This window comes from Callithrix jacchus, chromosome 1 (genome assembly GCF_049354715.1).
Source record: "Callithrix jacchus isolate 240 chromosome 1, calJac240_pri, whole genome shotgun sequence".
Taxonomy (NCBI): domain Eukaryota; kingdom Metazoa; phylum Chordata; class Mammalia; order Primates; family Cebidae; genus Callithrix; species Callithrix jacchus.
The window spans coordinates 35,657,481-35,682,549 of record NC_133502.1 but is presented as its reverse complement, the minus strand read 5'-3'; the positions used below and the strand labels follow the sequence as shown (position 1 = coordinate 35,682,549).

General features: G+C 35.6%; 1 protein-coding gene across 1 annotated transcript in view; it reads left to right on the top strand.

Moving 5' to 3' along the window:
* The window catches only part of NDFIP2 (Nedd4 family interacting protein 2), an 88,597-nt gene extending 71,641 nt beyond the window's left edge, over positions 1-16,956 (top strand). Inside the window, exons 5-8 of the mRNA XM_003731919.6 lie at positions 1,234-1,358; positions 5,678-5,744; positions 11,873-11,978; positions 13,385-16,956. Of these exons, the coding sequence (XP_003731967.2) occupies positions 1,234-1,358; positions 5,678-5,744; positions 11,873-11,976 (296 nt within the window). The 3' untranslated portion in view covers positions 11,977-11,978; positions 13,385-16,956. The remainder of the gene's footprint in view (positions 1-1,233; positions 1,359-5,677; positions 5,745-11,872; positions 11,979-13,384) is intronic.
* Positions 16,957-25,069: the final 8,113 nt, after the last annotated feature.

Genomic DNA, 25,069 nt, shown 5'->3' with positions numbered 1-25,069 from the left:
GCATTGTTCCCATTTTAGACTTGAGGGAAACATAAAGAGAAGGTATTTGTAACTTTAAAAGAATTAGAAGAGTGTTTTTTGAAATGCGAATTCTGATTTGCAAGAAATTTCCAAACTGTCTTCCAAAGTGGCTGTACTACTTTGTATTCCCACCAGCAGTGAATGAGAGTTCCTTTTGCTCTGTGTCCTCGCCTGTATTTGGTGTTGATTTTGTTTTTTTAATTTTAGACATTCTAATAGTTTGGTGTTGGTATCTCATTGTGGTTTAATTTTTATTTACAATTCATAATGTTAAGCATCTTTATTCAGTTCATTCTTCTGAGCACCTACCATATAGTAGTCAAAAAGTTACAGTTTTTAAAGGGGTTATCTGGACACTACACATCTTGGAAAACAAAACAATGATGACTTAATCTGCCCATGAAAAGCTATTTTTTTACGTAGCTGTTAGATGACATTACATAGCATAAGTAAATCCAGAAAAGGAGCATCTAAGATTTGTTAACTATACCTGAAGAAACCCATAAAATATTTGTGAAGTATTAAATTTTATTGTTTTTCTTTTTCTTTTTTCTTTTTTTTTTTTTAATTGAGCTGGAATCTTGCTCTGTCACCCAGGCTGGAGCTCACTGCAACCTCTGCCTCCCAGGATCAAACAATTCTCCTGCCTCAGCCTACTGAGTAGCTGGAATTACAGGCACCTGCCACGACACCCAGCTAATTTTTGTATTTTTAGTAGAGACAGGGTTTCATGTTGGCCAGACTGGTCTCCGACTCCTGACCTTACCTGATCCACCTGCCTCGGCCTCCCAAAGTGCTGGGATTACTGGCATGAGCCACCGTGGCCAGCCTGCTTTACGTTTGTTTAAAAAGCCAATTTTGTTGACTGATTGCTTAGGCTGGACTTCTTGGGGTGGAACCAAACATGAGCTACGGTGTGATCTGGTTTTTAGCTAGTTTAAAACTGCAGTTTCAACCGTTCATGATAAGCTTTCAGGAATGGGTTTCTGTTGGCCAAACTGACAAGAAACCAAGCTTACTCATTTGTTGATATACTGTATAGCAGATAACCCATTTGCAAAAAGTAGGCTATAGTCCAAAAGGAAGGCTTAACTGGCAGAGTTTAAAAAAGGGAGCTGCTGTTTCCATTGAGCAGTGAAATATTATTACTATGTCTCTGTTAATTTATTTCCAAATTGCGGTTTGTAAGATAACTGTTTCTGTTGCTTTTAGTGGCATTTATTTTCAACTGGCTTGGATTTTGTTTATCCTTCTGTATCACCAATACCATAGCTGGACGGTATGGTGCTATCTGCGGATTTGGCCTTTCCTTGATCAAATGGATCCTTATCGTCAGGGTGAGTGTTTTGATAACATGTATCTATTTTATCTCTAAAATGAGAGGTATGAAATTTTCTATGTAGTTCATAAATGGTCACTTTGTTTTCATGAATTCAGTTATTTCAAGGCTTATTCTTAAATCCTATACTTAATTATTACAGTGATCTCTGTGGTATGAACATTTTATAACTTTATCATATGAGAAGTTGTTATTATAGTGGAAAGAACTTTGAAATTAGAAAAATTTAAGTTTGAATCTCATCTTTTTTATATGTCTTTTAACTTTAAGTTACTTAATTGTTCTAAGCATTAGTTTCTTCATAATAGGGTGATGATAGCTGCCTTGCAGGATTTTTACGAGGTATGGAAATAATGTAATTAAAGTACCTTACCCAGTTACTGCACAAATATGCATGATTTACTCAGTAAATCATGGCTGCTATTATTGTAATATAGTGCAGGTATGCCTAAAATCAGTTAAAACATAAACATTTTTCATTGAGTCACATTATCATGAACTTAAATATCTTCTCACTCTTTTCTTTTGAAAACACTGAGAGCTCAAAAGTAAAGGCCTATGAAGTGGTTATTAGAACTCTTTTTTTCCCTTATGCTTCTTCTAAGCCTTTCTTATTTTCCGGTTGTTCCTTAAAGTTACCCTCTGCCACCTTATAATTTACAAGATGGTGTGGAGGGAGACAATGATAACCCCTTTTTTTCCCCCATCTTAACAACTTCTCTAGTCCCAAAATAGTTTTCTGTGAAAATTGCATAGGCATTAGTGTTGTTAGCATGAACATCCCCCAGCTCTTTACCTTTGCCTTTTGAAGGCCTCTTTTGACTTCTTTTTATAAATGTTTCTTCCTAGTTTTTTTTTTTTTTGCAATAAGATCTAGAAGAATGATCAAGAGTGGCCTTATTTATTGTTTAATAAGTCTTCTGAAAAGTTACCTACACATATTAAATGCTGTTACACAATTAATAACTTAAAATACTTACATTCTATATTTAAACATTCATTTCTAATTGAATGAGCTAAATCCTCCTAAAATTTTTAGTAGAATCATAGATCAAATATATTAGTTTCTCTTAAATATGTTCAGACACTTTGATAATATATTTATATTATTAAGTTGATTTAAAAGTACCTATTATGAAAATATTAATGCTTATAGATGTAATATATTTCTTCATTAGTTTAAAACTTATTTTATAGCTTCCCAGGGTTTCAGTAATCTTAGCGGAGCCACAGGTTTTGGTTATTGATCAATTAATTCTTGGTTGGGACCTGTGGACTGATTTCTTCTAAGATAATTAAAATTTGAGTCATCATAAGAACTATCCCCTGGCAATCTGTTGTTTTAATTTTATTGCAAAAAATGTACAGTGGGTTCCTAACACAAGTGTAAATCTATTAGATGTTACGGAACATAAAAGATAATGACACAATCCCTTCTATTGCAGAAATTGGTGTTAAAAAACCTCAAGAGTTGGATCTAGATAAGTCCAGTGTTGGTTATGATACTAATAGAATTAGGCTATTATTCAAATAGGATTTCTCATCTAAATCACAGACCACAGAAAATGATATGAGGACTATTTTCTCAATTCTCCCAAAGTTAGTAAATTGCTAGTATCATTCTAGATATATAAGAAAGAAGTTAATGCATCCTGTATAACTTGTTGCCCTTAGAGTATTACAGCTTAATTTTCTCATAGGAACCTCAGGTTGAGAAGCGATTAGATTATCTAGTTATCAACTCTAGTTGATGTGTTAAGACGGGGAACTTAATTCAAAGACTGGAGTTTCTTACAGTTTGTAAGGTGTATATATACTAGCATCAAGTTTGATCACCAGGACAGTTTAGTTTCGCTTAAAATACTTTTACTGAGTTAGAGTTCATGTCAGGCCTTTAGTGTGCATCAAGAAGTGTTAGAAGAATTTGAAAAAATCTTTTGTATAAAATAACAAGTGCCATTCACTTAATCCTTAGTGTGTGCCAGGCATAATTTGTTACAATCAACAAATTTTCACACTTTATCTGTATCTCTGATGCTGACCATGATCTAGACATTTTATTGGTGATGAAACTAAGAATAAAAAGCGTCTAAAAATTTGCTCAAGGTCCCACAGTTTTTAATGTGAATTAATGTGAATTAGAATCTATGTTGGTCTCAATTCATTGCCTATTTTCCTACTTCTATACTGCCTCGGTTACACTGTATTTATGCTCCAAGTAATACATTCCTCTTAGAGTTTAGTGCTGAGAGGAAAGTTTTCTCCTAAAAACCTGGTGTTTCCTTTCATTAGAAAATAAGTAATTTATAAATTATACTGCTGCTCTCCATTTTGTTTCTGAGCTGCCACGAACCTTGGATTTTGTGTAAATATCTTTAGCGTAGGCTTTTGATACTACTTCAAAGGTTTTTATTGTTTGGTTAGAAATATATATATGTTTCACTAAAAACGAATCAGATACATTTTGAAAGTAGATAGGATGTAAACAATGAAATACTGGTGTTATATTATTACAGTAAAATCAGGTGAATTCTTAATGTTCGTTAATTTATTTTCCAAAATTGGATTTTGATAGCCTGTGATTAGCCGATCAACATGATTGGTTTACTTATTTTAAAAAAAAATTAGCTTAGGCTTATGATTTTAGTATTTTAAAACATTTTTGTTAACATAGTGATGAGTCCAAAAGCATTTCTTTACCCTTTCTACATAGCGAATCCTTCTCTTTGACATCAGAGTGAAGGTAATTATATTTTTCACTTGGGAGTAAATAAGAAATAGCTTTATGGTAAATATGTTTGATGATGAATGACTCTCTTCTTGATTTTCAGGTTGCCTGTTACTGGGTAACACATGGAAATTTAAAAAGTATTACTTTGGTTCTTTATTCTTTTTTTGTTCTTACAGCCTTTAAGACCAGTATGAAAATGTTTGATTTCTAATTGCTAATCACCTGAATAAAAAATAGTATAGTGTAGTCTTCTATAAGCTGTATCTTTTCAATTTTAAATCCCTCCTTCATTGTACCTATTTTAAAGATGTAGGTATATGTGGGATTTGTGTGTTTAGTAGTACTTTGAAATTTTAAGTCTCTAAATTACTATAAATTAATAAATGGTTTATTTATTAATTGAAAATACTTCCTGAGAAAATACTTGAAAGGCTATACAGACTTAGGTAATCTTTATTTAATATGCTTCCTAAATGATAACATTATTTACAATTTGTAAGCATTTTTTATTACTGCCAAAGTCTAGGATTTTTAAGCTTATATGAAAATTACCAACAAATAATTGGAAATCTTTACATATAAAGGTACAAACACTTTTAATTAACATCAGATTTGAGAACAAGTCTGCATGTAACTAAATCATTTTTAGTTACATCAGATTCAGTTTGCAGACCAGTGGAAACGGTGGGTAAACACAAGCTAATTTTTAGTAGTTTTATAGTAGGCTATATTAAACACTTTTTAAAAAGTAATCATTTGAGAGGCACTGTTTTAGGTGGTAAAGTTATCTGAAGTAACTGAAGAAAATTAGATTGATTAAAAAAAACTCTTTTAAAATTAATGAAGTGTGATGTCTAGAGTCTAATCAAGGAAAAGATACCTGTGTCCAGTATTGTCAAACTCTGCCTTCTGTCTGTCTATTCATATTCCTACACCACAGAGAATGTAAAACTGTCTACCATGGCCACTAAGAGGAACTGTTGAAATGCCACTTTAAGGTTCATTTAGCTGTTCTCAGTTCACTGCTGGGAACTGAATGCTAGAGCATCTAGTTTGAAAATACTCTAATAAGTTGGGGTTCTTTATGTACCTAGAATTTTTGGCAGTGATTAACAGTAGGGGGTGTACAGAAGGTCAGAAGCTCTTCTTTTTGGAGGTTAGTAGAGCATCCCCATCTGATAAGATTAATGTGCTTTTGGTGTTAATATCTGAAGCAGTGGGTTGCTGTAGTGTGTTCGGGATGGTAGTTGTGGTTTTGAGAGATTATGAAGAAAGGACTGATGTGAACTTTTTAATGAGAAAATGTGTGATTCAGACATATAGCATTTACTTTTATTTCTTGTGGGCAGTTTGAAACTTTTTTGTTTGTAAAGGATTTTGTGTAAGTTTTTTTACTATTGCATGAGATGATTTTTTTCTCAAATAATTCATATATGTGTATGTCATTAAGTATTTTCATTTTTCCTTTGTGCTGTTTTTAAGTGTTAAAGATTATTTAAGGTAAATCGTTCTGAAACTGAAGATAATGTATGATTTTCAAATTCAGGTGTACAAATTTGGTTAATATGTTTATGTTCACTCCATAGTTTTCTGATTATTTTACTGGATATTTCAATGGACAATATTGGCTTTGGTGGATATTTCTTGTACTTGGTAAGTTTATTCTTAATACATTTAGTTTAACTTTGATATTCCCCAGAACTGTAAGATCTAAATAAACTATGTTGCAATTTTTGTGGGAATTATTTTTCTACTGTAAAATTCTCATATTCAAACAGTTGCATCTCACATTTTTAAGCAATTCTATTCTACATAGCACCATAGATTTCTTAGATTTAAAAGCCAGAGGCTATCAGTGTAAAGAGTCAATGGCAGGATGATAATAGAATGTTACAAAATTTTAAATAACAGTGTGATAAAAAAAAATATCTTTAGCGTTTGTCTCAGAAAATATATACAAATAACTTATTTTAATGATCTTAGAGAATTTGAGAGTTGGGTAGTTTGGTGGTTCTATCCATTCTCTTATTTTTGGATCATGAAAACATTCTTTATGCATTTGAAATGTGCCTTGAATTAATCATTAATCAGCCAGGCATAACGAAAAACTTCATGCCTAATGATCACAGTACTTCTGTTGAGTTGTCTTCCTATAAGGCATGTCTTTGTATTAATATTGATGGAATTTTATGAATTTTTAATTTTTGTTCCCTTTTGTTTTTTATGTTCGATGTAAGCTGATTAAGTTAATCTTTAAATCACATTATACCTTTAATTCACATTTCAGATATATTTGTGACATAAGGAATACATTTTGTTTCTAGTTAAGGTTGAAAGCCCACGTTTCACTCAGAATTGCATCAGAAAGTAACAGCACTTCAGTAGGTGGCAGTCTTCTCTCTGAGTTTTTATTTAGTCATACTGTTGAATCTTTAGGATCTTTTGGGAAACAATTTTTTTTCTTAGATAAGGTCACTTAATTCTTTCATAACTATAGTTTGAGATAATTTTAGTGTTGTGACTTTGCCGAGATGCCTCTGGAGCTGAAGCTAGTTTTAGGTTGTTGTGTTCTGACTGCTGGAATGCTATGTTCTTTATTGAGTTTCTTGGCTAAAAGTGAAAAGGTTTATAAAGTCTACTAAGTATTTAAGCATATTAAATGAGTACATTTGTGTGTGTGTGTGTGTGTGTGTGTGTGTGTGTGTTTGTAATTTAGAGACTGGAGGAATCTTAGGGAGGTAATTATGAGCAGAGTAGAATACAGAGGACAATGTCAGTTTCACTTCAGAGCCATAATCTAGTATTTGTTTATTTCGGGGAATGTGCAAATGTAATCAGTGATAAAAACGTTGCTCTCACGTAGCTGAAAAGAATGTTGAGGACTTTGTAGAATGCTGAGAAACAGTAGCCACTGAATGATTGGTTTTTAGATATGAACTGGCTGGCTTCTTTTAGAAAATGCTTGAAAAGTAAAATGTGTGTTAGAAACAACAGCTTTAGAGACAAAGAAAGGGATCTCACATATAAATTGGTTTACATTTTTCAATAATATTTTTACATGTGGATAACAGTATTATTGTCTTTTAACAACATCTGGAAAAGCATGAGGGTAGAATTCAGAGGGAGTCCTAAACAGAGGGAGGTAGGATATAGGAAGCAGATTAGATGGGATTTAGCTGAAATTTATACCATTTAAGTCATCATTTGTATCTCTCTTCTATCTTTCCTCCACTTTACTGCACACGTGCTTCTTCTTTTTTTTTTTTTTTCCCTCTTTTTTTTATTGCATTTTAGGTTTGGGGGTACATGTGCGGAACATGCAAGACATTTGCATAGGTACACATGTGGCAGTGTGTTTTGCTGCCTTCCTCCCCTTCACCCACATTTGGCATTTCTCCCCAGGCTATCCCTCCCCAGCTCCCCCCACCGCCTCGCTGTCCCTCCCCTCATCCCCCCAATAGACCCCAGTGTTTGGTACTCCCTTCCCTGTGTCCATGTGTTCTCATTTTTCATCACCCACCTATGAGTGAGAATATGTGGTATTTCATTTTCTGTTCTTGTGTCAGTTTGCTGAGAATGATGTTCTCCAGATTCATCCATGTCCCTACAAACAACACAAACTCATCATTTTTGATTGCCGCATAATATTCCATGGTGTATATGTGCCACATTTTCCCAATCCAGTCTATCATCGATGGGCATTTGGGTTGGTTCCAGGTCTTTGCTATTGTAAACAGTGCTGCAATGAACATTCATGTGCATGTGTCCTTATAGTAGAACGATTTATAGTCCTTTGGATATATACCCAGTAATGGGATTGCTGGTCAAATGGAATTTCTATTTCTAAGGCCTTGAGGAATCGCCACACTGTCTTCCACATTGGCTGAACTAGTTTACACTCCCACCAACAGTGTAAAAGTGTGCCTATTTCTCCACATCCTCCCCAGCATCTGTTGTCTCCAGATTTTTGAATAATTGCCATTCTAACTGGCGTGAGATGGTATCTCAATGTGGTTTTGATTTGCATCTCTCTAATGACCACTGATGAGGAGCATTTGTTCATATGTTTGTTGGCCTCATGTATGTCTTCTTTTGTAAAGTGTCTGTTCATATCCTTTGCCCATTTTTGAATGGGCTTATTTCTTTCCTGTAAATCTGTTTGAGTTCTTTGTAAATTCTGGATATCAGCCCTTTGTCAGATGGGTAGACTGCAAAAATTTTTTCCCATTCTGTTGGTTGCCGATTCACTCTAGTGACTGTTTCTTTTGCCGTGCAGAAGCTGTGGAGTTTGATTAGGTCCCATTTATCTATTTTGGCTTTTCTTGCCAATGCTTTTGGTGTTTTGGTCATGAAGTCCTTGCCTACTCCTATGTCCTGAATGGTTTTGTTCAGATTTTGTTCTAGGGTTTTTATGGTGCCAGGTCTTATGTTTAAGTCTTTAATCCATCTGGAGTTAATTTTGGTGTAAGGTGTCAGGAAGGGGTCCAGTTTCTGCTTTCTACACATGGCTAGCCAGTTTTCCCAACACCATTTATTAAACAGGGAAATTTTTCCCCATTTCTTGTTTTTGTCAGGTTTATCAAAGATTGTATGGTTGTAGATATGTTGTGTTGCCTCCGATGCCTCTGTTCTGTTCCATTGGTCTATATCTCTGTTTTGGTACCAGTACCATTCTGTTTTGATTACTGTAGCCTTGTAGTATAGTTTGAAAGCTGGTAGCGTGATGCCCCCCACTGTGTTCTTTTTGCTTAGAATTGACCTGGCTGTGCGGGCTCTCTTTTGGTTCCATATGAAGTTCATGGTGGTTTTTTCCAGTTCTGTGAAGAAAGTCAGTGGTAGCTTGATGGGGATGGCGTTGATTCTGTAAATTACTTTGGGCAGTATAGCCATTTTCACGATATTAATTCTTCCTAACCATGAACATGGAATGCTTCTCCATCTGTTTGTGTCCTCTCTTATTTCATTGAGCAGTGGCTTGTAGTTTTCCTTGAAGAGGTCCCTTACGTTCCTTGTGAGTTGTATTCCTAGGTATTTTATTGTTTTGGAGCAATTGTGAATGGCAGTTCATTCTTCATTTGGCTCTCTTTAAGCCTGTTATTGGTGTATAGGAATGCTTGTGATTTTTGCACATTGATTTTATATCCTGAGACTTTGCTGAAGTTGCTTATCAGTTTCAGGAGTTTGGGGGCTGAGGCGATGGGGTCTTCTAGGTATGCTATCCTGTCGTCTGCAAATAGTGACAATTTGGCTTCCACCTTTCCTATTTGAATACCCTTTATTTCTTTTTCTTGCCTGATTGCTCTGGCTAGAACTTCCAGTACTACATTGAATAGGAGAGGTGAAAGAGGGCATCCTTGTCTAGTGCCGGATTTCAAAGGGAATGCTTCCAGTTTTTGCCCATTCAGTATGATATTGGCTGTTGGTTTGTCGTAAATAGCTTTTATTACTTTGAAATACGTTCCACCGATACCAAGTTTATTGAGGGTTTTTAGCATAAAGGGCTGTTGTATTTTGTCACATGCGAAATACGTTCCACCGATACCAAGTTTATCGAGGGTTTTTAGCATAAAGGGCTGTTGTATTTTGTCAAATGCCTTCTCTGCATCAATTGAGATAATCATGTGGTTTTTGTTTTTGGTTCTGTTTATGTGGTGAATTACGTTTATAGACTTGCATATGTTGAACCAGCCTTGCATCCCTGGGATGAATTCTACTTGATCATGATAAATAAGTTTTTTGATGTGCTGTTGCAATCGGCTTGCCAGTATTTTATTGAAGATTTTTGCATCTATGTTCATCATGGATATTGGCCTGAAGTTTTCTTTTCTTGTTGGGTCTCTGCCGGGTTTTGGTAACAGGATGATGTTGGTCTCATAAAATGATTTGGGAAGGATTTTCTCTTTTTGGATTATTTGATATAGTTTCAGAAGGAATGGTAACAGTTTCTCCTAGTGTGTCTGGTAGAATTGGGCTGTGAATCCATCTGGACCTGGGCTTTTTTTGAGTCGTAGGCTCTTAATTGCTGCCTCGACTTCAGACCTTGTTATTGGTCTATTCATAGTTTCGGCTTCCTCCTGGTTTAGGCTTGGGAGGACACAGGTGTCCAGGAATTTATCCATTTCTTCCAGGTTTACTAGTTTATTTGCATAGAGTTGTTCGTAATATTCTCTGATGATGGTTTGAATTTCTATGGAGTCTGTGGTGATTTCCCCTTTATCGTTTTTTATTGCATCTATTTGGTTGTTCTCTCTTTTCTTTTTTATCAGTCTGGCTAGTGGTCTGTCTATTTTGTTGATCTTTTCAAAAAACTAGCTCTTGGATTTATTGATATTTTGAAGGGTTTTTCGTGTCTCTATCTCCTTCAGTTCAGCTCTGATCTTAGTTATTTCTTGTCTTCTGCTAGGTTTTGAGTTATTTTGATCTTGCTCCTCTAGCTCTTTCAATTTTGACGATAGGGTGTCAATTTTAGATTTCTCCACTCTTCTCATATGGGCACTTATTGCTATATATTTTCCTCTGAAGACTGCTTTAAATGTGTCCCAGAGATTCTGGTATGTTGTGTCTTCGTTCTCATTGGTTTCGAAGAACTTCTTTATTTCTGCCTTCATTTCATTGTTTATCCAGTCAACATTGAAGAGCCAGTTCAGTTTCCATGAAGCTGTGTGATTCTGGGTTAGTTTCTGAATTCTGAGTTCTAACTTGATTGCACTGTGGTCTGAGAGACTGTTTGTTATGATTTCCATTGTTTTGCATTTGCTGAGGAGTGCTGCTTTTTATAATGATTAGTTGGGGTACAAATTTAGTTTGGGACTTCATATTTCGAATTCACAAACTCCTTTTCTTTCTGGTGAGGAAAGTCATACACATACAGTAGATTCTTCTGTTTTTGTTTCTGGACCCCCCTACTCCAATTTCCTGGTTAAAAATTTACTGGAGTTAATAAATGTTTCCCTAAGAATCATATGCTTAGTATTTCAAAGGCTTATACTAATAATGGTAATGTTTTATATTTATCTTATATTTTTTATTTGAAACTTTAGAGAATTTCACAGGTATTGTTTTTTAAATCATTAAACATACCTGTGGTTATTTTAAAATACTATTTTACAAAGGAGAAAACTGAGATAGATATAAGATGTATCCCAAATAGTGTAAATCACTAGAGTGACTCTTCCAAGTCATCTTTTCTAACTCATCTTAACTTTTATTATGTTTTTTATTATTACCTCAAAATAAGAACTCATAATTAAAATATGTACAAAATGCACATATCTTCAAATACAGATTTCACAGGTGATAGGCACTTGATATTGCCATACAGGCTTGATTTTGTCTCCACAGTTGTTAGCAACCACATGTATATTTTTTCTTTTCATTTATTTAAATAAGTAAATATATCTTAGTTCACTAAGTGAACTAAGTTACATTAATTGAAAAGATCGGTACAGTGTAACATGGGGTGTTAATGAGTTGAATCAGTTTAAGTGCATCAGGTAACTACTATTTAAGAAAATCACTTAAATGTATGTTTTTATGTAATTCTGGATTTTTATAGCTAGATTTGCTTTAATTTTAGTACATCTAGGCTTAACAGATTGAAAGATTATATCTCCTTATGACAGTTTATCCTTATAGTGTAAAATATATTACAGAATGAATGGAAGTCTGCAAATAAAATTCCTTAAGCCAAGAGGATCTTGTTTATAATTGTCTATTTTAAATTTATCTTGCCCCTTTCTGTATAAGAACATAGTATATCCGTATTGTTTCAACCTTTTCAGGCCTGCTCCTTTTCTTCAGAGGATTTGTTAATTATCTAAAAGTCAGAAACATGTCTGAAAGTATGGCAGCTGCTCATAGGACAAGGTATTTCTTCTTATTATAGAGGTAAGAAATATTAATCTATGAATTCTGTCTATTCCCTTTATGTATTCAGATTTACCAGATACATATTAAATGCCTAATGTGTATTCATGATTTTTACTGTTAGAATATTTAATATCTCTTAATACTGCAAACAGTCAGCTTATTGAAATTTAATAAGTCATATACCTTTTTAGATGACTTTTAGATTCTTAAAATTGAATGTCATAGATTTTAATTTTTAAAATACATAATGAGTGAACTGAAATTTTAAATCAGAATTTTAAAACTTCTCTATAAAGATTAACCATAGAATGTATGTGAAGTAAGTACCAGCACAAAATTTGAAGGCTTGAAAACAAAACAACATATCTCATAGTACTTACACTGAAGGAAAGGGCATTTTTATATAAAACAATGTGAAATTCACCTAGATAATCTGGTGGAGAAAAAATATCTGTGATTGAAAAATAATTTGTCTTGAAGTCCTTTTAATAATCTGGATCAAGGAATAAAAGTCAGGTGGAGAAAATAGTTCTGTTATTGATTTCTTAATGTGTGTTAGTTTTTATCAACAATGAAGGCTACAACTTGAATAAGTGGAAATACGAAGAAATGAATAGCGGTTGTCTGACTAGTTTTCCAGTGAGTTCCTAGAGGCTGTGTTTGCAGTAATAGTATTTATTTATTGTGCAGTGGGAGTATCTTCACATAAAGTAATCTCATACTGTATTGTTTTCTAAAGCTGTACCATATCCTTTATGCCTATAAATAATGTAAAGTTTTAAAGCATTTGAACTCCATAACCAGAATGTCTACTAGTACTTAACTTCTGAATGTAGGACTGAAGGAACAAAGTGTTTCAAGTATACTAAAACAAAATATCTTTTTTCTAATAAATAAATTGTATCCTTTGTGATTTGGTTGCTTGCATGTTATTTATAATTGATATGTTATACATAAGCTTATGTAATTTACTTATTTTTTCTAGAGTACAGTGAATACACTTGTATTTCTAGATCATGTTAAAGTATCATTTTAAGTGTTCCATTAAAGACTCCACCAACGACTCCCAAAGATGTCACTTTTTTATTTTAACAAGGAAAATACCTTTGCAAACAGTGGCATTAAGAATTTTCAGTATTAATGATAAGATAAAAGGCGAAGTAATTTTGCTATTTTACTAATTTGTGTGATTATCTTGTATGCATTTTGAAGAGTATAAAATACAGTGTAAATATTTTCCAGATGTAGTTCTACTGTAGAAGTTTTACACTTTAGAATATATTCTGACATAAAGACTTTGTTATCTTTATCAAAAGAATATTATATACCTGATATAATTCTTCTGTAAAATGTGTTTTATTATACTATGACTTAGATAAACACAACTTAATACATTTTAAGACTGATTCTTTCTTTGTCTCCAGACTGCATCAACCCGACATTCCTTTCTTATACCAATGTGAAATTTCCAGATCATCGGTAAACCTACAACTTTAATAGGATAGAAGACTACTAATAGCAGAAGACAAATTAGTGAAGAGAAGACAGAGCTTCAAAATTGAATGGCAGGGTGGTGTATGTTTACAGGCCACTTCTGTTCATTCTTTAAGTACCTATATTTCATTTGTTTTGCACATATGCATATGTGCCCATTTAAGAGATTTGCATATACTTGAAAGAAATCATAACGTTGTAGGACTGAAGTCCGGTCACATTTGGTTAATCGGTATTTGATGTAATTGAAAGTGGTGAGTGATAAACAGTCTTCCAGCATGTAAATGCCATTGACTTTTGACCTGACATTTAGCATAATAAAAATGAGATTATTAACCATGTCAAATGATTTAGTTTCTGGCTCTTAGATTCATCTGGTAATTCTACACATGAAACATCTTTTGTTATATAAAATTTATTGAAATCTGCAGTACTGATTATTAGAAAGGATTTGTCAGATTTTTGAACATGACATTTACATTATTATTTAGGAAAACTCTTCCTGTAAATAATCATGCATAACTTACTTTCTGCAATGTTATCTTAGAAATTGTGTCCAGATATCTTTCATTAATTTTAAATTAAGTGAACTAAATATGTATATGTATATGTATACATGCATACACACACACACACACACACACACACACACACATTTAGAAACCTAAGTGTTAAAGATAGAATTTGTTTTTGGACAAATTTTAAGAAAACGTGGGTGTACCGAATGCCCTTTATAAGAAAAAGAAAAATTTTTTTTAAGGGACACACTAGTTCTAGGGATTTTCAAATGAGAAGCTGGGTTTTTAGGATTGCCCATCTTAGAGATTCTTGCAGGAAGAGATTGTATTAGAAATGATATTTATTTCATTTAAGATAATTTTGAAAGCTAATTTTCTAAATAAGATAATTCTCATTTGTGTTTGTCTTTTAAAAAGCCAATAAAATATCTTTCAGTATTATTGTAATAATTTTTTTAGAGTTTAATTTTTAAAGCTTAGCATTTAAATCTTGTGCTATTAATTGCTTCTTGCTTTATGACTTTAGGATTACCTTGTAAAAAACATATCCTGAAATGAGATATGCAAAACACTTATTTTCACATTATGGAAATGTTTGTGGCTTATAGGGGTGTGGGTTCTGTGTGTGTAGTGAGAGTGCAGAACCATTATTACAACTGGAATTTAATTTGCATTCATAAGCTACTATATTTCCCATCTTACAAATTATTTTATGTCTCATCTGTTTTTCCTTTTGGTTATATCTTTAATTTTGAATACCAACATTTAAAATGATGGTATATTATCTTCTAAACTTAAAAATTATTTAATACACCTATATAGAACGTATAAAATTGACTTCTTATTTATTATTAGACATTACTACTAAAACGTACATCTAACTATTAAGGGACATTTTTCCATTTCCAAAAAATAAAATTTATTATGCTTTATAACCTCTTTTGTATTTCTCTGTATTTTCTAATTTTTTCATTGTCTTTGATAAATAAAACATAGTTTTGTTTTGCTAATATAGTCTATTTTTTGTTTTGTCTCAGTTTACTTTCCTGCATAGAATTTTATTGTTGATTGAAGTACCTGTGTTACACCCCTTGAAGTAAAACAATAGCATGGGGTAAAGAAAGATATTTAGTTTAGTTGCCTAATTTGGAAATTAATAAAATTAAGCTGTACTAATAATGTATTCAAACTCATGGTGGATCTCTTGCATATTAGTTTCTTACAGACCTGTACTTTATTCTCTCAGTAATTTTTAAATGAAATTAACCTTTGCTACATGGTAATTTAAAATTACTAAGAAGATTAGCTATCTAACATCGACTTATTAAAATTTTATTTTAGCTTTTATGGTATAAATGCTTGTTTTCTGAATATGGATATGTTACTTTTGATCCAACATCAAAACTTCGCTTTTTGTTTTGACTTTTCCCCGCCAAATCTGTAAGGTTCAAGTGTACATATTGATCTTAATTCTCTGTAACTAGCATAATTCAAAGGTAGCCTTAAATCTCATCATGTAAGCAAGGGAATTAGAATGTTATTTTCCAAAACTTGATGTTCTCCTTCAGACGTATCAAATCCTGCATACTTCATTTCCTGTGTGCTTGAACAGCTGCTCTTGTGTTTTGGGGACAATTGATCATCTTTGCACTCTGCCTTAAAGATTGAAAACTCAAAAATCTTGTTAGGTGATCGAAACATTTTTGAGTGTGAACTGGGGCTTGGAAGTTAATGCAAAAATTTTTTGAATTATTTCTCTTGTAAATGAATAAGCTAGTCTTGGCTAGGATAATCCATTTATATGTATTTATGCAATAAACTGAATTTTAAAGCAGAAGTACACTTTTCTATATAGTGTATGTGGGATAGATTTTAGAAGTTTAGATTAAACTATAGATCTCATTACATTCAGTTAAAATGAAAATCTCTGCTTAATAGAAAAAAATACTAATCTTTAGTCTATTATTTTGAGTCTATAAGATATATGTCATTTTAGACATGCCTTTGAGTTGTTAACAAATTTTTACCTGTTAAAACAGTAATCACTAATATTTCCAGTAAAATCTCTCCTAACAGGAAAAGTGGAGCTCAAAATATCCAATTGGAGAAAAATTTGGAGTCTCTTCATTTAATGTCATTGTTTTCATCTAGTATGTACTATTTCAAGAAGTGCAAAACGTAATGCCAGTGAATGTCATACAGTACTTAACAAAGGTAACATATATCCTTAGTTTGCTCGAAACAGTCCTCGTTATTCCTGTTTTCTCAGCTTAATAGTGTCACGTCTTACTCTCAAAGTGTTCTAATTTGGAGGATAAGTTATATGATCATCCTGTGTATAATTGTAGACTGCACCAAGAAGTGACTACTTTAGCTCCACTGTCCTTTGAGGGATGGAACTGGGGTAAGGGCAGGAGCCAGTATTATCACCACGGTGTTTTCTAATCGACCATTTGGCCTGTAGAAGAGGAATAGTATTTTTTTTTTAGTAGTTGTATTTGAATGATTCCAGCGTATGGTAAATACTAAATGGAATGGCTTTTATATTTTTAACTGCTGTTAAATTTTATGTTAACATTTATTGTTTATTAGTTATTTAGTTCTTCAAATAGTCATATGAAATATTAGCATATATTTGATAAAGATCAACTGTTAGATGATAATGTGCCATTCATTATCATAGGAATGTCCTAGTCCATATATAAAACATGCTGGCATGTATTTTACTTGTTAATAAAGTTGTATAGATGTGTAAGTGTCAACCTGTGATGTATCCTTTTCAAAATCAGTTTAAGATACACATATTATTGCCATTTTGCCCTTACTAAACTGTTTATGTGACAAACCTTTCAAGACTGAAGATGAAAACAACACTTGTGAAATTAGGTTGGAGTTGCAACATATTTTAACTTCTCAGCTATTTGTATGTCAGGAGGTAGACTGTGGTTTAATTTTAATAAACACAAATGTTAGCTTTTTGAAAATATTTTATGTTCATTTCTGCTTTGTAAAGTATCATTGCTCACCTAGGTCAGACTTGCTTATGGGTGTGGATTCTTATTTGGGACATAATGCCTAACATGCAGAATTTTCTGCAAGTAATTAAGAAAAATAGATAACTAATTTCACACTTTTAAAAACATGTTTTTAAAGTTCATTTTAAGCTCAGAATATTTGCTTCATTTACTTTTTTAATGTTTTTGAGGTTATATTTCATTCTTTTTGTTTTTGTTTTCATATATTGAGTTACTTGCTTCTAAAAAATTACTCTTATTTTAATAGAAACTATTATTTAAAAAAAATTCAGGCCGGGCGCGGTGGCTCACGCCTGTAATCCCAGCACTTTGGGAGGCTGAGGCAGGTGGATCACGAGGTCAACAGATCGAGACCATCCTGGTCAACATGCTGAAACCCCGTCTCTACTAAAAATGCAAAAAAATTAGCTGGGCACGGTGGCGTGTGCCTGTAATCCCAGCTACTCAGGAGGCTGAGGCAGGAGAATTGCCTGAATCCAGGAGGCGGAAGTTGCGGTGAGCCGAGATCGCGCCATTGCACTCCAGCCTGGTAACAAGAGTGAAATTCCGTCTCAAAAAAAAAAAAAAAAAAAAAAATTCAGCAACTAAATAGAGAAGATAGTGGTATTACCCCTTTAACAACTGAGGTTATAGCAAACCAAAGTAATACTTCCAATTCACAGAATCATAGAGAGGTTTTCTATCTCTTCATGCTTGCAAACAACCACTTTATTACTCCCTAGTTAACTTTGTATTTGCTTCTTATATCTTCTCTCCTGCAACTGGAATTAAAGCAAAAGTTACCTAGATGACATTTGATCTTAAGGGATGCAATTAGGTGAAGAGGGGAAGGCAGTTGCCTGTTTACCAAGTAGTAAAGCATTCTAACTGGTAGGAAGAGTGGAAGTTTGCACAAATCTCTCCAGGCAGAGGGGTAGGGAGCCCCAAGGCCAGTAGTCCCTTAGATTTTCACTCCGAATTGATTTAGATGATACTACTTTATAACTAGTGACACATTTATTTTGCTCAAAGAGCCACTGCACTGAAATCCTTGTTGGGAGTGATCAGGAAATAAGTTTGTAGGTCTGTTTCAGTGTCGAGGATAAGTCGCTTCATCAGCTTTCTATTATAATCATAGATCAACGTTGGGTTTATTTTCAAAAATGCCTATTATGTCAAAAGAAAATACTTAGATGGGAATCAAGTTCCCCAGACTCTACCCTGATGATACTTTGGATCATTTTGATATTTTTGAGTGCCTGTTAATAGTTCTTGAAGGGATGATGCTGTTACTACCACATAGAATCCATCTTATACTCTGTTCCTCTTTCCACTTCAAAAAAGAAAACCTTAATTGCTATCTCTTTCCTTTCATCCTCTTTAATTTTGATCATCTTGGTTTTCATAGTTCTATATGTGAATTCTGTCGACGCACTTATGAGACTGTGCTGGGAGTATTAATTTTTAAGTTACTATCCTCATTGGTAGATATCTTACTCAATTTTGCATGTCACCTCCCCCCCCCCCCCCCACCTATGCACAAAGCTCAGTACTTTTAATGAATGGTTGGATAGGATGGATGCCAGTGCGAGGGTATGTGTATGTACTGGTATAAATAAAATGCCTTCTGGCCTTTAAGAGTCTAATAGAGGAAGATTTATAAACAGGAAAATTGGCTAATATTGAGGTAGGAACTAAAATCATGGGTCAGAGCAGTTGAACTCCAGGAAAAAAAGGGCACTCTTCACTACAGAGGTGACATTGGAACTAGATCTTAAAAGTTAAATAAAAGTGTGCAGTATGTCCAAGCATTTAATATTTTCATATTTTTCCCTCTTTTGCATGATGTTCTCTGCTTTCCCTCATTCTCCTCAGAAGGAAGGAATTATTTTTCCAATTCTCGTAACACTTCTGAGGCTCTTTATTAAAGCACCTTCTACTGTGTATCACAGTACTTTGCATTCATGCCTCACCACTCTGCTTGAGGGCAGGATCCATGTGAGGTGTAGAGTCATAGCCTCCAATGATCCTAGTACATAATAAATACCTTTAAAAGATCAAGTTCAAGATTTTCCACATCATTGTGAGCCACTCACTTTACCACTGCAGATGTCCACAGTGGTACAGACTTCGTCTTGCCCAGATGCACTGTACAAAGATGTAGAATAATTGTGAGCATCTTTTTCACATATCTCCCAACTTTATCTCCCTCTCTAGAAGGAACCACTGTTAACAATTTATTACACTCCCTTACAGAAGTTTTCCAAGTAGATTTCTGCCAGGATGATCCTGTGTTCTATTATGTCAGGGTAACTTCTGGTTATGAAGGTGAGAGGATCCCAGGTATAATGTCTGAAAAAGTGTACTTCTTGCTTTGTAATTATAGCATACAGCTCTCAGGGGAGAGTACTGTTTCTTTATTGCAAGCATAGTTTATTTACTGAGAAACCAAGGTTTATTTTCTTGGTCTTTTAGTCTAAGATGAACAATGACTTGTGGTTTCAAGGCTTTTGGGAGCTGAACTGTTCCAGGATCTGATATATGCAGCACATAAACCTCCTACTTTATCAACTTCTTACAACTCCATTTGGTGAGAAGTTCTCTGAAACCAGGTCATTTAGAGGAAAAAGGTCAGGGTTGACAAGGTCCAGCCTGTATAGGATGAGAGAAGACTTAAAATGATGCTGGGTTTAGGCCAGGTGCACTGGCTCATTACTGTAATCCCAGCACTTTGGGAGGCTGAGGTGGGTGGATCACATGAGGTCAGGAGTTCAAGACCAGCCTGGCCAACATGTGAAACCCCGTCTCTATGACAAATACAAAAATTAGCTGGGTGTGGTAGTGGGTGCCTGTAATCCCAGCCACTTGGGAGGCTGAGGCAGGAGAATCACTTAAACCTGGGAGGCAGAGTTTACAGTGAGCCAAAATCACACCACTGCACTGCACTCCAGCCTGGGCAACAGGGCAAGACTCCCTCTCTAAATAAATAAACAAACAAACAAAACAAGCTGGGTTTAAAATGAATTCCCCTGGTTTAGGACCACTGCACTCCAGCCTGGGTGACATAGTGAGACTCCTTCTCTAAATAATTAAATAAATAATGCTGGGTTTAAAATTAATTCCCTTTTTTTAGGACTACTGCACTTCGGCCTGGACAATAGAGCGAGACTCCCTCTCTAAATAAAAAAATAATAATTCTGGGTTTAAAATGAATTCCCTTTGTTTTAGGACCAACATGTATCTCAGGATGTGGCAATCACTGTTCTCTGCCTAAACCTACAGACATTTAGAAACCTCTGTATTAGAGTTCTCCAGAGAAACAGAACCAATAGGATCTGTGTGTGTATGTATGTATATATGTATGATCAATAGATCCATCTATCTACCTGTTTATTTATTACTGGAATTGTCTTACCTAATTCTGGTGACTGAGAAGTCCTACCATTTGCAGTCTGCAAACTGGAGAACCAGGAAAGCTGGAGGTGTAATTCACTGGACAGAAGCCTGAGAATTGGGAGAGCCTATGGCGTAACTCTCAGTCCCAGTTGGAATGTGGGAGTGGTTGAGGAAATAATATAAGTCTGGAGTTCAAAGGCCCTAAACCGGGAGCTCCATTTTATAAGGGCAGGCAGATAATTGACCCCTCTTCCATATTTTTGTGCTATTTTGGCTCAATGGATTGGATGATGCCTACCCACATAGGTGAAGGCAGATCTTCTTTATTCAGTCTGCTGATTGAAATGCTAATCTTTTCTGGAAACACCCTCACAGACCACACCTTGAATAATTAACCGGCTATCTGGCCATCCCTGACCTTGGTCAAGATGACACATAAAATTAGCCACCACACCCTTCTTTCTTCCCAAATTATTCCTACCTGGGTGCCAGTATGATATCTGGAGGTGAAGAAGGACCCAGATACACCGTTTGGGTTCTCTGTACTATGTACTCAGTACTGTGTACTGATAAACAGTTTGGATTGTTCTTAACATGACTGAAGTAAGTAATACCCTCAGTGGCTAAGTGGATCACAATGATGTGCAAAATCTTGTACCTTATTTTTTAAAGGTGCTTACAGTAAATAACCCCCATTCCCTAGAATTTACAAGAGAGCTGCTTAGGCCTTCACAAGCCATGAACATGAAAAAAGAAGAGTTGCAAGTCTTACCTTCCCACAGGGGTTACTGACCAGACTCCTTATGCATGGTTATTGATTTTCAATCAGCTTACTACTATGGCAGTAAGTAGTTTAAGTAATGGGTTTATATCTGCTTGACTGTCACTCCTTCATTCTCTTTATTCTTTAATTGTGTTCCAGTTGGGAACTGCATACTTCCCAGTCACTTCTAGAGATGGGCTTATTGAAAATGTCAGCAGCCATGATTTCAACAACTGTCTCAAAGGTCATTCCATGCTGTCCACATTGACCACCAACACAACTTTGCCAAGGGAAGCAGGTGCCATTTTCTTTTTTCTCTTTCTTTCCCCTCTGCTCTCCTCCCCTCCCCTCCCCTCCTTTTTTTTTTTTTTTTTTTTTTTAGTCACCTTCCTGGCTGGGAAAGCAGGTGTCATTTTCAAATCTCCACTTGGAAAAACAAATCAGAATGGCCGTGTGAAATCAGCACTCCCTTTTACACTAGTCCAGCTCCCAAATGCATGATGTTGGGTTTTCAGAGAAGAGTTAAAGAAAATATGGCAGGAGTGAGGCAAGATGACTGACTAGAAGCAGCTACAATGTGTGACTCTCACAGAGAGAAACACAAGGGGTGAGTAAATACAGCACATTAAGTGAAACATCTAAGTACTCGCATTGGGACTTATCTGGGAATCCGCTCAACCCATGGAGAACAGAGAGAAGCAAGACAGAGTGACAGCCCACCCAGGAGTGACGTGGAAACAAGAGAACACTGATCCTTGGACCAGGGAAACAGTGAGTGGATGTGCAACCTCAGGAACGCATGCTTTTCTTATGGATCTTTATAACTCTCAGATAAGGAGATCCCCTCCTGAACCCATTTCACCAGGGCCTTGGGTCTGACACAGAGCTGCATAGAGTCTCAGCACAATAGCTACTCAGGCATGCACAGAGATCCAAGAGTCTTACATACTTGCGATCTGGGATTCCTGACAAATATGAGTGGAACTCAGGCAAGGCAGGAGGTCTGTACATACCCCTAGGTACATACCCAGGGGGCTGAGCTGTGTTGGTCTATGGGCCTACTTCCATGGCACCTCACAAGATAAGATCGACTGGTTTGGAATTCCAGCCAGCCACTGGCAACAGTGTAGCACCTACCTGAGACGGAACAGAACTCCTTGGGAGAGGGGCAGGCCACTGCCTTTGCTGTTTGGATGACTCAGCCATTTTAGCCTGCCGGCTTTGGAGAGTCCAAACAGACTGGGTGTGGAAGGGATCCCCTAGCACAGCACATGCTCTAGCAAAATGTGGCTAAACTGCTTCTTTAAGTGAGACTCCACTTCATTCTTCTGCACTGAGTGGGACCTCAGCCAGGTCCTCCGGCCACCTCCTACAGGTGTGTTTGGGCTGGCAACAGGTTTGTGCCCCACTGTGATGGAGCTCCTAGAGGAAGCGGCAGGCTACCATCTTTGCTGAATCACAGCCTTCACTGGTAATCCCTCCAGATACTGGAAAGTCTGAGGCAACTAGGATCTGGAGTGGAACCCCAGCAAACCACAGCATTCCTATGGAAAAGTGGCCAGACTGTTAAAAACAAACAAACAAACAAAAACCTCATCCAGACATCAGCAACCTCAAAGATTGAAAGTAGATAAGCCCACAAGTCAGTGCAAAAATGCTAAAAACTCAAAAATTCAGAATGCCCTCTTTAAATAATAGCAACGTCTCTCCAACAAGGGTTGGAACTGGGCTGAGGCTGAGATGGATGAAATATGACAGAAGTAGATTTAAGAATGTGGATAAAAAATGTCACTGAGCTAATGGAGCACATTGTAACCCAATGCAAGGAAGCTAAAAATAATGATAAAACAGTGTAGGAACTGACAGCCAAAATAGCCAATATAGAGAAGCACATAACCAACCTGATAAAGCTGAAAAACACAAGAACTGCACAATGCAATCACAGTTATTAGTAGCAGAAGACACCAAGTGGAGGAAGGAATCTTAGAACTGGAAGACTGTCTTTCTCAAATAAGACAGGAAGACAAGAATAGAGAAAAAAAGAATGCAAAGGAATGAACAAAACCTCAGTGAAATACAGGATTATGTAAAGAGACTGAATCTATGCCTGATTAGGATACCTGAAAGAGATAAAGAGAATGGAACCAATTCATATTTCAGAGTATCATCCAGGAGGACTTTCCCAACCTAGCTACATCATTCAATATTCTAATTCAGAAAATGCAGAGAACCCCAGTAAGATGCCCAGTGAGAAAATCATCCCCAGGACACATAATCTTCAGATTCTTCAAGGTCAAAATGAGAGAAAACATGTTAAGAGCAGTCAGAGAAACAGCATGGTACTGGTACCAAAACAGAGATATAGACCAATGGAACAGAACAGAGGCCTCAGAGGCAATGCCACACATCTGCAACCATCTGATCTTTGACAGACCAGACAAAAGCAATGGGGAAAGGATTTTCTGTTTAATAATTGGTGTTGGGAAATCTGGCTAGCCATATGCAGGAAGCTGAAACTGGACCCCTTCCTTACATGTTATACAAAAATTAACTGCAGATTGATTAAAGATTTAAATATAAGAACTAACACCATAAAAACCCTAGAAGAAAATCTAGGCAAAACCATTCAGGACGTAGACAGAGGCAAGGACTTCATGACTAAAACACCAAAAGCAATGGCAACAAAAGCCAAAATAGACAAATGGGACCTAATTAAACTTAAGAGCTTCTGCACAGCAAAAGAAACAACCATTAGAGTAAACCAGCAACCAACAGACTGGGAAAAAGTTTTAGCAATCTACCCATCAGACAAAGGGCTAATATCCAGATTCTACAAAAAAACTAAAGCAGATTTACAAGAAAAAAACAAACCCATTCAAAAGTGGGCAAAGGATGTGAACAGACACTTTTCCAAAGAAGACAAATATGTGGCCAGCAAACATGAAAAAATGCTCATCATCCCTGGTCATTAGAGAAATGCAAATCAAAACCACATTGAGATACTATCTCATGCCAGTTACAATGGCAATTATTAAAAAATCTGGAAACGAGATGCTGGAGAGGATGTAGAGAAAAGGAACACTTTTACACTGTTGGTGAGAGTGTAAATTAGTTCAACCATTGTGGAAGACAGTGTGGCGATTCCTCAAGGACCTAGAAACAGAAATTCCATTTGACCCAGCAATCCCATTACTTGGTATGTACCCAAAGGATTATAAATCCTTCTGTCATAAAGACATATGCACATGTATGTTCATTGCCACACTGTTTATGATAGCAAAGACCTGGAACCAACCCAAATGTCCATCAATGATAGGCTGGACAAGAAAAAATGTGGCACATATACACCATGGAATTGTATGCAGCCATAAAAAATGATGAGTTTCTGTCCTTTGTAGAGGCATGGATGAACCTAGAAACCATCATTCTCAGCAAACTGACACAAGTAAAGAAAAACACCGCATGTTTTCACTCATAGGCGGATGATGAACAAGGAGAACACTTGGGCACAGGGAAGGGAACAACACTCACAGGGACAGGTTAGGGGGTGGAGGTGGGGGATGGGAGGTGGAGAGGATGGGGAGGGATAACACTGGGAGAAATGCCTGATGTAGGTGATGGTGGGGGGGGCATGGAGACAGCAAACTACCATGGCATGTATGTACCTATGCCACAAGCCTGCAGGATGTGGGGCGTGCACATGCACCTCAGAGCTCAAATACAACAACAACAATAATAATAAAAGACCAGGTCACCTGCAAAGGGAAGCCCATCAGACCAACAGCCAACCTTTCACCAGAATTTCTATAAGCCAGAAAAGCATGGAGGCCAATATTCAATATTCTTAAAGAAAAGAAAATCCAACCCAGAATTTCATATCCAGCCAAACTAAGCTTCATAAATGAAGGAGAAATAAGATCCTTT